The 14,435-nt window shown below is 34.3% G+C and overlaps 1 protein-coding gene across 2 annotated transcripts; it reads right to left on the bottom strand.

The window, feature by feature from the left end:
- Positions 1–481: 481 nt before the first annotated feature.
- Positions 482–12,932, bottom strand: LOC120086359 (coatomer subunit beta'-2). 2 transcript variants are annotated; one of them, XM_039042975.2, is made up of 25 exons: positions 12,691–12,932; positions 12,240–12,260; positions 12,077–12,138; positions 11,707–11,761; positions 10,919–10,955; positions 10,499–10,824; positions 10,279–10,410; positions 10,052–10,200; positions 9,551–9,619; positions 8,191–8,341; positions 8,037–8,102; positions 7,341–7,529; positions 6,509–6,649; positions 6,319–6,393; positions 5,983–6,159; positions 5,744–5,835; positions 5,542–5,658; positions 4,881–4,995; positions 4,642–4,713; positions 4,347–4,543; positions 4,185–4,278; positions 3,395–3,501; positions 2,523–2,652; positions 1,480–1,682; positions 482–917 (listed from the first exon to the last, which is right to left on the bottom strand). In XM_039042975.2, the coding sequence occupies exons 1-24, from the start codon at positions 12,691–12,693 to the stop codon at positions 1,524–1,526; spliced, it is 2,736 nt and encodes a 911-aa protein (XP_038898903.1). In that variant the 5' UTR covers positions 12,694–12,932; the 3' UTR covers positions 482–917; positions 1,480–1,523. The 2 variants fall into 2 exon arrangements, with proteins under 2 accessions (XP_038898903.1, XP_038898904.1); XM_039042976.2 differs by having other exon boundaries at positions 1,556–1,682.
- Positions 12,933–14,435: the final 1,503 nt, after the last annotated feature.

Here is a 14,435-nt window from a genome sequence, read left to right as displayed (position 1 = left end):
TATAAGTATTCTAAGAAAAAGTTCTTAAAAAGTATGTCAAGCCCCAAGAACATTCACAAAATTGAGACTGTAATTGCTCACCTAAAATCAAAGAGTCCATATTAGAACGCGGCTGTGGAATTAAAAAATATGGAGCTAGATCACGGTCCGTACTTCCAACTTCAAAGGCAGCAAGTTCATGTTAGTAGAATCATATATTCCATTCAAAGGAACAAGCATCAAAGCTTTTTCCAAGAAACAAAGGTGCATAAGGAATTTAAACAGCCTCATAATATAGCAATACGGAAAGGCGACCTTTTGTCCTGTGCGTGCTATAATAACAGCTTTTGTTCATGCTTCACAACTGATTGGCAATAGAGTTGCTTCTCATGCACTTAAGCATTCTGTTTTGAATCACCTCAAATATTTTAAAAAGTAGTTCCAAATAAACCCTAAACTCAAATTTCATTTTGAATGGTCAAGAACAAAATAGGCAAGCAAGTAATAAAATATATTTGCTTATTTGTATTTCACGAGTATCAATAACCGAAACAACCTCAGTCGAGCTACTGAAATTAAGATACAATAACATATTGCAAATGGGGCTATGGCTAAAATGGAAAAATAATCAGATCTACATGCACAACCTATGCTCTAGAAAGGCATGGTTCGAAAATGAAATAGTAGCAATACAAGGTAATCTATGCTAGGAAAAGATTGGAGTACATCTATCTATAGTTACAAAAATTGACTTGATAGTCATAAAGAATGTAAAATTCATTAAATTTTCTATTTTCCAAAATGAGCGATCATATATAATTGAGTATATTCGCACATGGCGTCGCCGTCTGCACAAGAGTCCATCTGCTTCGATAAAGAAGTTTTCCTCACTTCAGCATCGAATCAAGCAGCTGAAACCTAGTGATGTGATGTTAACACTGCAAAATAAGGAAATTAACACTAAGTGAGAAACAATCATTCATAAAAGGACAATGAGAGAACTTGAAAACAGTGAGAGTTTTTCTATCATAATCGCATAAGCAATGTCACATTATTCATCAAGAAAGACACAAAAGTAAGTACAATACATTATAATAATCATCATCAGAGCTCATGTGATCTACGAAGAACGGCATCATAATTATTTCAATTTTCAACAGGATATGGGAGAAATAAAGAAAATTTGATAACATTCTGAAATCAATATTCCTATATCAGGATAATGCATAGAAAGGTACAACTAAACAAGGAATTATGAGAGGGGAAATCCTATCTACTGCTTTCCAGGCATAAAAATACTGCTATAAAAATCTAATGTGAGATGCAAGACAATGGTGGCAATATCCTTGTGAACTTCAGTAAATATGGGAACATTCGTGATAATCTAAAATGTTATCCATGCTTTTGTTTGCTGTTGAGGACAGAGGTTCAGGTAGTAGTAATAAGAAAGCAGGTTTCATAAATGCATGCAAAGCTAGCATTTTAGAATCAACGAATCACCAGAGACAACAATTGGATTTTCACACTTGTGCAACCAATTGCCTTTAGGCTGACTGGGTTCCTTCATTATTCGTACCCCACTCTTCATCAGCCTCGTTACCGTTAACAAGAACGGCACCATCTGTTGAATCAGCATCCACCACAACAGGATCCTCTTGGCTATCTTCTCCATTTTGGTGCTCTGCTCTCTCTTCATCTCCATTCTGATCAAGAACCACAGCAATTCAGACAAACTAAGCTCTAAACCTTAATCTTAATGCATGCAAGAAATAAAAACATATCCAGAATGTCAAATTCCGTCGACTGGATATACAAAATGAGATAAAATGGCCACCACCTTCTAATTTGCTCCCACTGCCTTGTACTTACGTCATATTCCTAACAAGTCCATAGAAAAGCCCTACAACAACATAACACGTACCCGCTGCACCAGAGGTCCACCCTTCCCCTTCCTACGTGAATTTAAGAGCCGGGTGTCTACTTTTGGGTTCAGTTTTGATGGGGTATCCTTTAAAGAGCAGATGGAAATCATTTGGCTCAACCTCATATGGGTCTTTCTTTGGTCAACTTGAATCGAGAGAGAATTGAATCTTCATTGACAAGGAGCAGATTTGTATAGCTTTTTCATCGCTATCTTTTTTCAGATTTAACTTGGTGTAAAAAATTTAGCCTTTCATTCTTATGAATTATCGTCCGTCCCTCATGGCCAGTTAGAAGAGTATTTGGTAACTCCTACTTTGTAATTTCATGTTATCAATAATTCTCTGGGGTTGTTTCTCTTTCAAGAAAATAAATAAATAAATAATAGAAGTAATAACTATCTACCCAAACCCTACTGAATCTCTCTCCCAAAAGTCAAGTACTCACTATGACAGCTTTTGAAATGTTGGTCTAACTGAAAGTTAACTGTAGCTAGAAGAATAGGATTGACCTAGAGCAAGTATAGTATCAAATGCCACCAATTCAAGCCTTTTAGATAAGCAGGAACCAAAAAACGAACTTTTCACCTTTAAAGTAATATGAAATTTGCATACAGCACATACCTCAAGATTTATATCTCCATTTTCAAGAAGCTCCTCTTCATCCACCTGCATATTCCTAAAAGCCTCCACAAGTGTTGTATGTGACCTGTCAGCTTGATTAGCATACTCCACCGCAGAAGGATAAACACCCCTAGTGAAATTCAAGGAAAGAAATGAGTGAACTTTCAGTGATCAAATATCCAATACCTTTTTTAAACTGGTTTTTTTTCCCAATAACTTTCGTTGAAGGAAAAGAAAACAGGCATACAAAATAAAACCAGCCCACAAAAAGGTAGTTCAACTAGAAGAAGGGGCTCCAACTATACCATGAATTGACATTAGTGAAATCTTCCTTCTAATATGATGGGCCAATCATACAAGTGCATAACTACAACGGATCAACATTAGTGGCTAATGATACAAACTACCACGGTTGGAACCACAGTGGAACAGTCATTGGAACATTAGAATTATCAGAGGACTTGTAGAAAGCTAAGGTCATGAAATTTTAAGCAGAAGCACGTGCACATACAACTATTACAAGGAAAAATACACATAAATTCTGATGAATGTTTCTACCAGACATAATCAGGGAATGTGTATATTCCTAGGTGGCATAGATAGGTACAAAAAGAAATGGGAATTCTACTCGAAGTATAATAGATTTTTCAGCCTCCTTTTTTCACCATTTGCTTTCACACAAGTATATTAATAAGAGATTTCCTTTCTTTTCCCTGGAGAGAAAGAAAGTTGTAACTTATAAGAAAGATCTTGTGCATATCATAGGCATCATCTTTTCTACAATGGTGCTCCTCATCATTCATACCAATTTTTTTCCGACAATATTTCAGTTTCTCAAAACATATGCATATAAAAATTATACACAAAAGTACCTGGTCTCTGAAAACTTAGATTCAACAGAAACAGCCAGTTGCCAATCATCAAACAGATTAGGATACTCTTCAGGATCGGCTAGTGAATCAGCTGCTTTTGGATTGACCTACAATATTTTCAGAATCATATGAAGAAACTCTTCGGTCAATGGCACCTTTGATCAACATGTTATAACAAGTGACATGCAAAAATGACAAAACACTATGTTGTTATCTAATGACATGAAAATTGCCACTTGAGCCGAACTTCTGCATGTCATCATCCTCTGATATGTACGTCCATTTATTTTATCTGATGCATGAGATCTGAAAGCCTTCAGTTCATATTGCTCCCTTATTATAAATTACATGACAAAGCCCTTAAATAAAAGAGGTAAAATTATATGTTACACACATTTAACATAAATATTTTATGATACCCAACAAACAGGAAGCCTATTAAATCATGTATATAAAATAAGATAAATAAAACCTGATAATCTTCTCAAGGTTCTTACTAACCAAAACAAGAGTCCTAAAAAGGGAGAGAAAGTAAAGCTGCATCCTAGATAAAACAACTTGAATAAGATTAAATCTTGCTTAAATGATAAGCAGTATATTTTTGCCTTTTGAATTACTATTTGATTACTGTGTCTAAAAAGGCTTCAACACATGCAATGATACAATATTTTGTATAGATTTTATTGGATGGCGCTTTACTGGATCCTCAGCTCTCTATTATATGCAAAAATGATACAACTTTTGTCGAAGGACTAACGACATCAACAAGACATAATAATTAAATACTAACCTTATTCAAGTCCTTTCTCCAAATAGCAACTATCTCAGAGACTTTACTTGGAAGATAAGATCGAGCCATTAATGCAGCTTCAGGTATCCGATTACTATAAAAGGAGGATATAAGCATCTATACCAAAAATTCAACAATTTCATAAACAAACAGAAAATTCACCTTTCCACCAATAGCTGGAGGCAGTCTTCTAATTTACCCAATGTAAATAAACAGAGGAAGGCAACATTATTCTTTCCTTGCTCTTTAGCAAGGGAAGCAAGCTTCGATATTCCTTCAGCATCTCCTAAAGAAGAATATAGCAGTAACAGACCACTCAGGTCCATGGCAAATTTTAGACATTCCTCTGCCATTTCTAGCTGCAATAACATGATCCAACAGAGATGGATATCAGAGAATTGTTAAATAAATACCGTAAGTAGCATAGGGCAATAGCAGAGAATGTCAAATTGGGCACCTTTCCAGTAGACATGGCCAATTCTCCAAGTTGCTTCCACTTGGATTCACTATGCACGGTCGTCGCGATTTCCTGCAAAGGATCAATTAAACTTCTATTTGGATCTTAATTGAACTGTTGTCAAGCAACTTGTCCCCATAGATACAAGGAGAAGAAAGAAGGGAAACTAAACATTGTTCTAAACAAGCTGTGATAGCAGCACCCTACATTTGTTTAGCACCAACATGAGTGGAGCATACCTTTGCAACGTCTAATCTACCAAGCTGTATCGCTAACTCAAATCTATAATCAGGATCAGTTGCTACTTCCAGTGCCTCTTCTATCATACCCCGAGATTCTAAAAAGCGAGCCACACTGATAGACAGCAAAAACTAAGAAATATATCAATATTTTTTCCATAATGAAAGGAAACATCTTTCATTTATGAATTGAAGGGATGCAAAAAAGACGATTTCCTCAAAAGAAGCCAAGGATTTTACACATAAGCACTCCAAAGGGTAAAAATAACAAAAGGAGTTATTACAGAAAGAGCTGCAAATCTGAGGAAAAATATGTTGATGCTCAAATTTTCAAGTCCAAGACATGTCTCTCTCTTTTATCTACTACTAAATTGCTTGTCCAGGAAAGAGAGAGAGAGGAACTACATGAATGTCAAAGCATCTATACACTATTTGGGAGAACGGCATTTTCAAGTGTCATAGTGGAGTTAGAAAAGATCTAAAATGATTAACAAGTTTTACAGGTACTTATGATAAATAGAGGATACAAAAAATATAATATAACTTCAGCTTGCTAAATTGAAGATGCTAATAGTACCAGTTTTAAGACGAGAGGTAGCATTTCAGAAAATATCATACTACGAATTTAAAGCACGTTATAAAATTGAGGCTTCATAGCTACCTATTATGATGCTCCTTGGGGATTGAAGGTAATATTTCACTGGCTCTTTCCAGATCTCCACGCATTACAAGTGTCTTGTATTCAATCAAGCTAAGAAGTAATGTATATCCTATGACACTGCAATAAAGAGATCATCACATCCTTACATCAGATTAGATGATAGCAATTATCAAACCAAGAACATAAAATAGCATCTGCTTACTTAAATTCTTTGTCAATTAAATACACACGACTGTGACTGGCAAGATATCCAAGTAAATACATAGGCCGATCCAGATGAAACATTGTAGTAACCTGAAAATAAACCATACATCAACGGGGCCATGACCAATGTTTTTTCTATCTTTTTTTTTCCATTGGAAGGAAATATATTTATGTGAATTTAAAGAAGCGTTGTGGAAACGTCCAGGAAAAAAGGGGTAGATTAGGAGTCATAATTACCTCACCGCCAACACAGTAATTTAGCCTCCAAGAGGAATTATTATAAATGAAACAATCCCCAACCCATAAGCCAGTCCTAACGCGTTCACTTGTTTCATGCAGAAGCGTGAAAGCATCCTCAACACCTTGTTCATCAACTGATCTCCCACTATCAAGATAAGAGGAAACAACATCGCGCTGCATCATGAAATATACTTATTAGATAAAATCTATCATAGCACTAACAGTAGTCAGTACTAAAGATTACCAGAGAAGCATTCACCACGAAACATCTCACTAATGCAACTACAAAAACAAAAGTTGCAAATGTAAGCTTAAATGGGGATGGAAACTTACATTGTATTTCAGGATATAAAATGCTGAATCACTGGAAATTGCCACTAGGTCACCACTATCAGCCCAATAGAGATTCTGACATTTTAATACAATAATAGGAAATACAATACATTAGCAAAAGGTCAGGGAAGTGCATGTGTCTGTGGAGACTAGCAGCCTAGAGAGCTTCTTAAGGAATATTTGCACTCACTTTCACATTAACATCAATCCGTCGAATTAACCGGCACTCAGCCCAGTCATAAAAGCAAATAAAATCATTTGAGCACATTGCTAAAAGAGTTCCTCCATAAATACGCTCTGCAGAAAATGTAGGTCTGATGCTCTTCTTTTCCTGAAAGAACATATTTCAAGTCAAGACACTAGACCAATATCTTGAAATGGCATTATTTACAATATTTTTTATGAGACTTCTTTTTGGGATTAGACATATTATTTACGATATTTGATAGTTGAACTCAAGAAATTTAAAAAAAAACACCTAAAGGAGGTTTGGTAATAAGCCTAGAGTAATGAAGCCTGGTTAAAAAGTTTAGGTTCATATCATCTATGTTTGGATTGTACAAGGAAATGTGTCATGGAAACCTCAGTTTGTATAACCTATATTTTGTTGGTATGTTTATGATTAGTAAAATTTAGTAATACATTATAAGAAAGGTAAGTTTCAAAAACATGAGTAAAGTTTATATAGTTAATGGAATTTATATATATATATATATATATATATATATATATATAGCTAGGATAAACAAACCTAACTAATATCAAACATAAACTCGACTTTTTAACCCCACACCATATATAACCTAGATATACAGTTAAAAATTCATAAGACAAAATAAATACTACCATAGTTTACTTTTTATGTGGCTTCCTCTCAACCAACCACTTGAACAAGCACAATGCATTGTTGTATTGTTGCATAGTTTCACCGTTGACAACAAATAATGCATAAAATGCCGTCCCAAAGGTATATCATGTGATTCCAACATTCAACGAAAGTATTTATTAAAATGAACACAGACCTGGAAGTTTTTTGTGAAAATCTTTATCTTTGAAGTACTCTCTCGAGCAGCATATTCTCCATCAGATGACCAAACGATTTCCAATGCTGAACCAAATGACCTATTCCTCCATGCCAAAGCTGTATAGATAATATATTCACCATCTCCACATACAACAACAAATCGTCCATTGGGGTTGTGCTTTAAGCTCTGAGAGAAATTGCGAGAGCAAACAAATAGAACATGAAAACGGGGAACCATCAACAAAAAGGGAAATTCATTCTAATACATATTACATAAGGTTTCATATTAACTGAATTTAACATTAATTTTTCAGCTTACGTATCTACATTTGTGCTATAAAAAGATTATCAGTGCAATTGATAACAAGAACAACTCCAGACAACCAGAATACCGTAATACTGATTTGTGTTTCTCATTTAAGTTGTCCATGTATAAATCAAACACCAAAAACATTTTTAGTGATAGATACCATGAGTTTCATGTAAACATAATTAGATATGCTCTCAATTTTGCATCACTAACAGTGAAGTGTACGTGGTGAACTTACGACAAGAAAACAGATTAAATTTAGAAGATGAGTAATCAAAATCATATCATTTTAAAATTTTAATAATAAAAAAATTAAATTTAAAACATATATATATCACAATCACACACACACACACACATATTCTTATATGCACAGTTACTTACTTGAGGATAAAGATCACAGGTCCCCAATTCCTTGACAGCCAAAGGTAACCTCTCCCCATCAGTAACCTACAAAGAAAGATAAAAAAATAAATAAATAAACTAACAAGCCAATTGCCATAAAGGATGTAAAAAAAATATGCTATTAAGTTCAAACCTCATAGTCTGCTCCCACACTCTTAATATTCACTGTTTGAATTTCATTGTGCTTAGCCCAAATAATTTTTCCAGTATTATCCATGCTAGCTACAGGTACCTCCCGGCCAAGTTTTACCATAATCGTTCCTTCATCATAACCAATCACAACCCTGTAGGAGAAAGGATAAATCATTTCTAACAATTAACAAACAAGTTATCTCAAATTAAATGTTCGATCATATAAAAATGTTTTTTAGATAAGAAACAATTTCATTGATAAATGAAATATCCAAAGAGATACAACAGAGAACCCCAAATAAAACAATGATTTAAAATGATTGTTCTTATAAGTTTTATACTCTGTCCACTGTAATTAATATATTAATAAAGGGAATGGGGGAGAGTCAATTTTCAGTCCACTCCCTAATTAGAATTCCAAATATGTCCTCTATTATTTACTTATTATTTAATAACTTCACACTTAATTTATATTCTCTGACTAACTATTAATGTTAATTTATATTCTCTGACTAACTATTAATGTTTGTTGAGTAAATTTTGATGCAAAAAATTATGTACAAACTTCTTGAATGGTTAATTAAATTACTTTACCATTTTTAATTGAAATAATGATATTTTCTTTTATATTCATGAGTGTCCAAGCCAACTTCGTGCACCTCAACTAATCTCGCAGGACAATCCGCCTGACCTAACAGCATTTAGGTGCCAAGAAAACTCATAGGATATTAAATCCTAGGTAGGTGGCCATCATGAATTGATTTGATAATAATTATGTTATTATCCAAATATGCATTAATTGCAATACTTTTCTCATCTTCTATTCTATGAGTACTTCCAAGAATAAATTCTTACATTTAATCCTGGACAATGTATATTTGACAGTTTACATTCTTTATAAGAGTTTAAGTTTAGTTGAATAGTTAGAATAAGTAATTTAGATAAGACCGCTTTACGAAAAGTGAGTCTTCCACCATGAGATAAGTTGAAGTGTTTCCATCTATTCAAAGTTAAAATGAGTACTTTAATAACGTTTATAGAAAATATGAGAAGAATAATTATCAATTTGAACTTTACTTTAATTTTTTCAGACATTCTTAGCTGTTAACATTGAATCAAAAATCGATCTGGAATTTTTTAGAATAAAGGAAAATTAAAAATTTTCATGTTTCACGAGATAATAGACTAGTATTTCAATTGTGGAGATGGGAAGATTAAAAATTAGAAATTTATCAAGTAGAAAAGGGAATATGAAGATTAAATAAGGTTGATATTTCCAACACCATCCATCCGTTGGGATAAGAAAGTAAAAGCAATACTTGTATAAAGAAAGGAAATTAACAGCCATACAACTGACTTACCGTCGGGAACCCTTAATATATCCAATAGCCCAAACTCGCTCAAGGCCATAATTCAAGGTGTTCTCAAGCCTGAGATTTAAGAACATGGATCAAAAAGAGTCAAGCCTGAGATTTAAGAACATGGATCAAAAAAAGATCTCGCAGGAAAGAACTACTCAAAAGTCAAAACATAAAATTAAAATTGAGATGGGTGACAAGATAGTTATGAGTCTATGACCAAAAAATCAAGGGAACCACAATTTTTGCTCATGACCCTATCCAAACAAATTTCATTATTGTTCAGCCTATAGTCTTGAATGTCATTAATGTGTCTACAAAACCCATAAAGAATATTGCAAATCATGAAATTAACATCCTCGCCACACTATCATCCCTCACTACCAAATTATTTTTCATGCTTAGTCAAGTTAGTAAAATTTAGAATCATGTTGACAAATATATTAATGGATCAAAACAAAACGTATAAATCTAGATATCATGAAATTAGATAATAAAAGTTACCTGTAAGTGGTTGCATGCCATATACGAACAGTACCATCCTCAGAACCTGTGACAATGATAGGTAGTTCTGGATGGAAACAAACAGCAGACACATTGTGCGTATGACCTTCAAGTGTTTGAACGCAACTTTTGGTTTGATAGTCCCACACCTGTTTTCACATGATTTAATGAAATGTCTTCCATTTGGATCCAATGAGAGATGTGTTACAAATTAGAATAATAGAGACCTTAGCAGTGTGATCATCAGAACCAGTAATTAGATAGGGTTTGTCACCGCCAGTAAAGTAATCAACACAATTTACACCCTTCTGATGGGCATCCAATGTAAAATTAGGGTCAGGAGAGCCAAGATTCCAAATCTGCCACAAAAATTTCACCAAAATTTATCCAGCATCAACATATAGGAATAGATAAGAAATTTCATCATTAGGAAATTCTCAATGTTACCTTAATAGTGCGGTCAAGAGAAGCACTTGCAAAGGTGTTGGTATCTTTGGGATTAAATGTTACTTGCATCACATAGTGAGAATGTCCCTCAAAAATTTGAGTGCACACCCAACCCTTCTCCCAATCCCAAAGCTTTATGAGCATATCATCAGATGATGACAGAACATATGGAAGTGTAGGATGAACTGCAACACACCTGATGTAATCTGTATGAGCCTCAAAGACTTTTATCTTATCCATTGTATTATAATTGTAGACACGGATGAACATGTCATCAGCACCAGCAACAACCCATTGCTTCCGCACAATAAACTTGGCTGACCTAACTGCCAACACAGCAAACACACAACAAACACTTCATAGCATATTCTTCCATCCTCTCACCTTACCTCTATCTCACCATATTACTTTACTGCTTACCTGGTAACTCAGTGACCTCAAAAGACTTGACCATGATCTGCAGAAGTCCCCAGAGGATTCATTTAACTTTCAAGTAATTCCAAAGTTCACAAAAGTCAAAAATAGACAACCAAATTATTTAGAGATTTCAGAGATGGAAGGAGAGGTATTTTGCATAGATCCACATTGCATGTGCCCACCAATATCCAAAGTAGAACTCACAAATAACAAATCATTCTTATAACCCATAGAAATTCTTAACAAAGAAAACCTCCATAAAAGTGCTGTAAACTCAAGAAAAAGGGAAAAATTATAATAACTCAAGAAAACAACTAGAGTTATATGTAAATGTTTCTTATAATACATAATTATTTATTTGGGTAATTCCTCTTGTAGGATCTCCTGTTCTCTTCTACCAAATAAGCTATATGATTAATGACTTAGTTTTTATGCTTTTTTCCTCAAAAATAAGGTTTGAGTTTCTTCTCCAAAGCAATATGAGAAAACTTTAAAAACTAGAGAGACTCCCACGTCAAATCATAGGTTTCACGAGTTCCATTTCAAATGACAATTATCTGACTCATGAAACCATGTCGGAACTTATTTGGACAAGCTTTTGAGGTAGACCATGGAATCATAATGAAAATGAAGTAACAAACTTCAGGAAATACAAGAACTCGTTGATGTAAAAAAATGTTCTGAGTAATTAGAGAAATCTGGTTTCATTTTTAAAGCATTTTTGAAGTACTTACAGTAAAATAAAAGTTCAAAAAGCATCCATGTACTCATCAATGATAACATATCCATACCTGGGACTGATAGTTCCAGATGCATACAGTTCCCGAATACAAACTCGCCAGAATCCTGCAGTAAGGTGTGCATCAGAACCTTCAAGGTTTCTTCATCTCTTTTGAAGTGGAAATATAATATAATCACATTTTGGGAAGTCTTAAAGATTCGAACCAGATGGGAAACAAATCATCATGGAGTACAATATCCTAACATAACGCCATAATTTTAACTAGCTCAAAATGGCCAAATATGTAGCATAGCCACACCACTGTAAAGAAGCACCTATGGCCACTCTAATTGCCTATAAAGGGGCAAGAAAACTATAGTGCTATAAACCCAGATAGAATTTTTAAAAAAAAAAGAAATAAAAAAGCCTGTCCAACTTACCATGGTTCTGTTGGATGCAAATCCACAGATTTTACCCTTTCCGATCTTTGAGCGAGTTTCCTCTGAATCAAATAATAAGAAAACCATATTTTAAAACACATAACAAGAATTAGAAATAATCAAAATCAAACACATTTATTCATTTAACTGAAAATCAGATTACCTTGATTTCTAGTCTCAGAGGCTGCGAATACACAAACAACCAAAAAAAGAAATTATAATTAGTAGCAGAAATAACGATTCGAAGTCGTAGACATGAATAAAAAAAAGTTTCAGCAATAGCCGCGAAATTCATTGGCATATGAACTTCCATGGACCAAACATTATAATGCCAGATCCTAACGTCCTTCGTCTCTCAGAAAATGCAATAGAAAGAGGGGGAGAGATCAATTCCGTATCTATGTCTCAAACAAACTAAAGGAAGAACCAATTCAAGCTCTCGCAATCAACTTTTCAAAGCGAAAAATCAAAGAATTCGGAAACCAATTCCAATGTCAACAGAACTGTGCAAAAACTGAGCAATTGAGATCAAATCGTAGCAGATTTCAACCAGATCTAAGCAATAATTGAAAGCAGATGCGTTCAAATAAATGGAAGGAAATCTTCAAACTCACCATATTGAGCAAATGAGAGCTTGAGAAGTGAGATCTTGATCGTTACAACCAAGCTATGAAGGTGATCGCAGCTTGGAGAAGAGAAATGGGGAGAGAGGTTTCAGAGTTGAACCATGGAAGTCTTTCGTGTTAATATGAGGAGGGAGGGAGAGTAGATCGAAGCTTAGCAGTTACGTCATAAATTTACGACAATGCCATTCGCGACGGAATGATTCAGCCCAGCCAATAGGACGATGAACAACGAAAAAAGTTTTGACCGCTGTGAAGGTCAGATCGAAATCGACGGTCACATCGCTCCTTGGCCACGCTGGCACCTCTTGCATGTCGGTCCCACGTGTAAATGCTAAAAGTATTTTTCTTCATATTTTTTTGAATACTAAAGTGTTAAAAGCATTCCTCGTAACATCCCAAATTTTTTTAAGATAATTTTCATTAAATTATCTTTAAATATTTAACCGTTATTATGGATAATTAAAGTTAAAATTTATTTAGAGACAAGATAATTAATTTATTTGGATGGTAAAATTCTCTACGAGTCTTCGACCCAATCAAGACGGAGAATCCCCAATTTATTCGAGGACAGAGTTAAACCGGATATTTAAATCGAGTCCCCGATCTAGAGACGGGGAGGGAAGCTTCTGCATGCAGCTTTTCCCTCTCCGAGGGGAGTGTAGCTACACTCGGCTAGTCATGCAGTAATCATGATCGACATATAACCTGCAGTTGATGCCGTCTTGTCTTGGTTACGAGCTTCCTTATAGCATTGCCATTGTACGCGAGTCCATAATAGGAAGTGATTAGTCCAACCGAGGTTCATCAACCATTTACGATATTCGATCAGAAAGTTCTTCAAATGATAATCAAGGTGAGTGAAGCACCCCCGGGTGGAGGTGTGAAAGAACAACTATTTCCTCACATGTTGAGGACTGTTGATTGGATAGTCAATTTATATTTAAATATGATTTAAATATAAATCCACCAATAGGAATTCATGATGATGGAATTTGTGTAAAATTGATTTAATATTTGATATTGAATTAATTAGAATTAATTAAATAATTAATTATTAATTATTAATTTTATTAGAAAATTAATTTATGAAATTAATAAACTTTTCAATTTTTGAAATCAAAATTGATTTTAGAAATCATTTTGAAATTAGAAAAAGGTTGAAAAATACAAATTTGAAAAGTTGGATTTCTCCAATAAAAAACAGGTAGCTTACTAAATTTTCCACCATTTCTTGATTCAATCTTCCAAGCATGAGGTGCTCTCCATGCAGCCTTATTCATTGCATGATTGTCTTGCAATAAATAGAGAAGATTTGAAGTGGAAATCGGGTATGCATCAATTGAGTTTTTGCTGAAAAACTTAAACTGAAGAAGGTGTTCTTCAAGAGGGTGCAATAATGAGCTTCTTCTCCAAATTCTCTTCATTCAAGCTTAATTTGAGTCCCACAACTCAATCTAAGGCTCCAAGAGAATAGTAAGGAAGACTTGAGGTGGTTCACAAGATTTGGAGAAGATTTGCAGTTGAATTCAAGTTTCAAGAGATTCTAGGAAGGTATGACTTGAAACCCTCTTATTATTATATGAGCATACTTTATTTACATCCAAAATTAATTAATTAGAATGTTTATTGATCCTTGTTGCTTCCGCTGCATGCTGATATACTCCTACATATATGTGTGCCGCTGCATGCTGATGGAGTACATATATGTGTGCAAGGGTTAGGTGAGGAAAAAC

Source organism: Benincasa hispida, chromosome 9 (genome assembly GCF_027475165.1).
Source record: "Benincasa hispida cultivar pf3 chromosome 9, pf3_genome.v1.1, whole genome shotgun sequence".
Taxonomy (NCBI): domain Eukaryota; kingdom Viridiplantae; phylum Streptophyta; class Magnoliopsida; order Cucurbitales; family Cucurbitaceae; genus Benincasa; species Benincasa hispida.
This window is presented reverse-complemented; position numbering and strand designations above follow the sequence as displayed.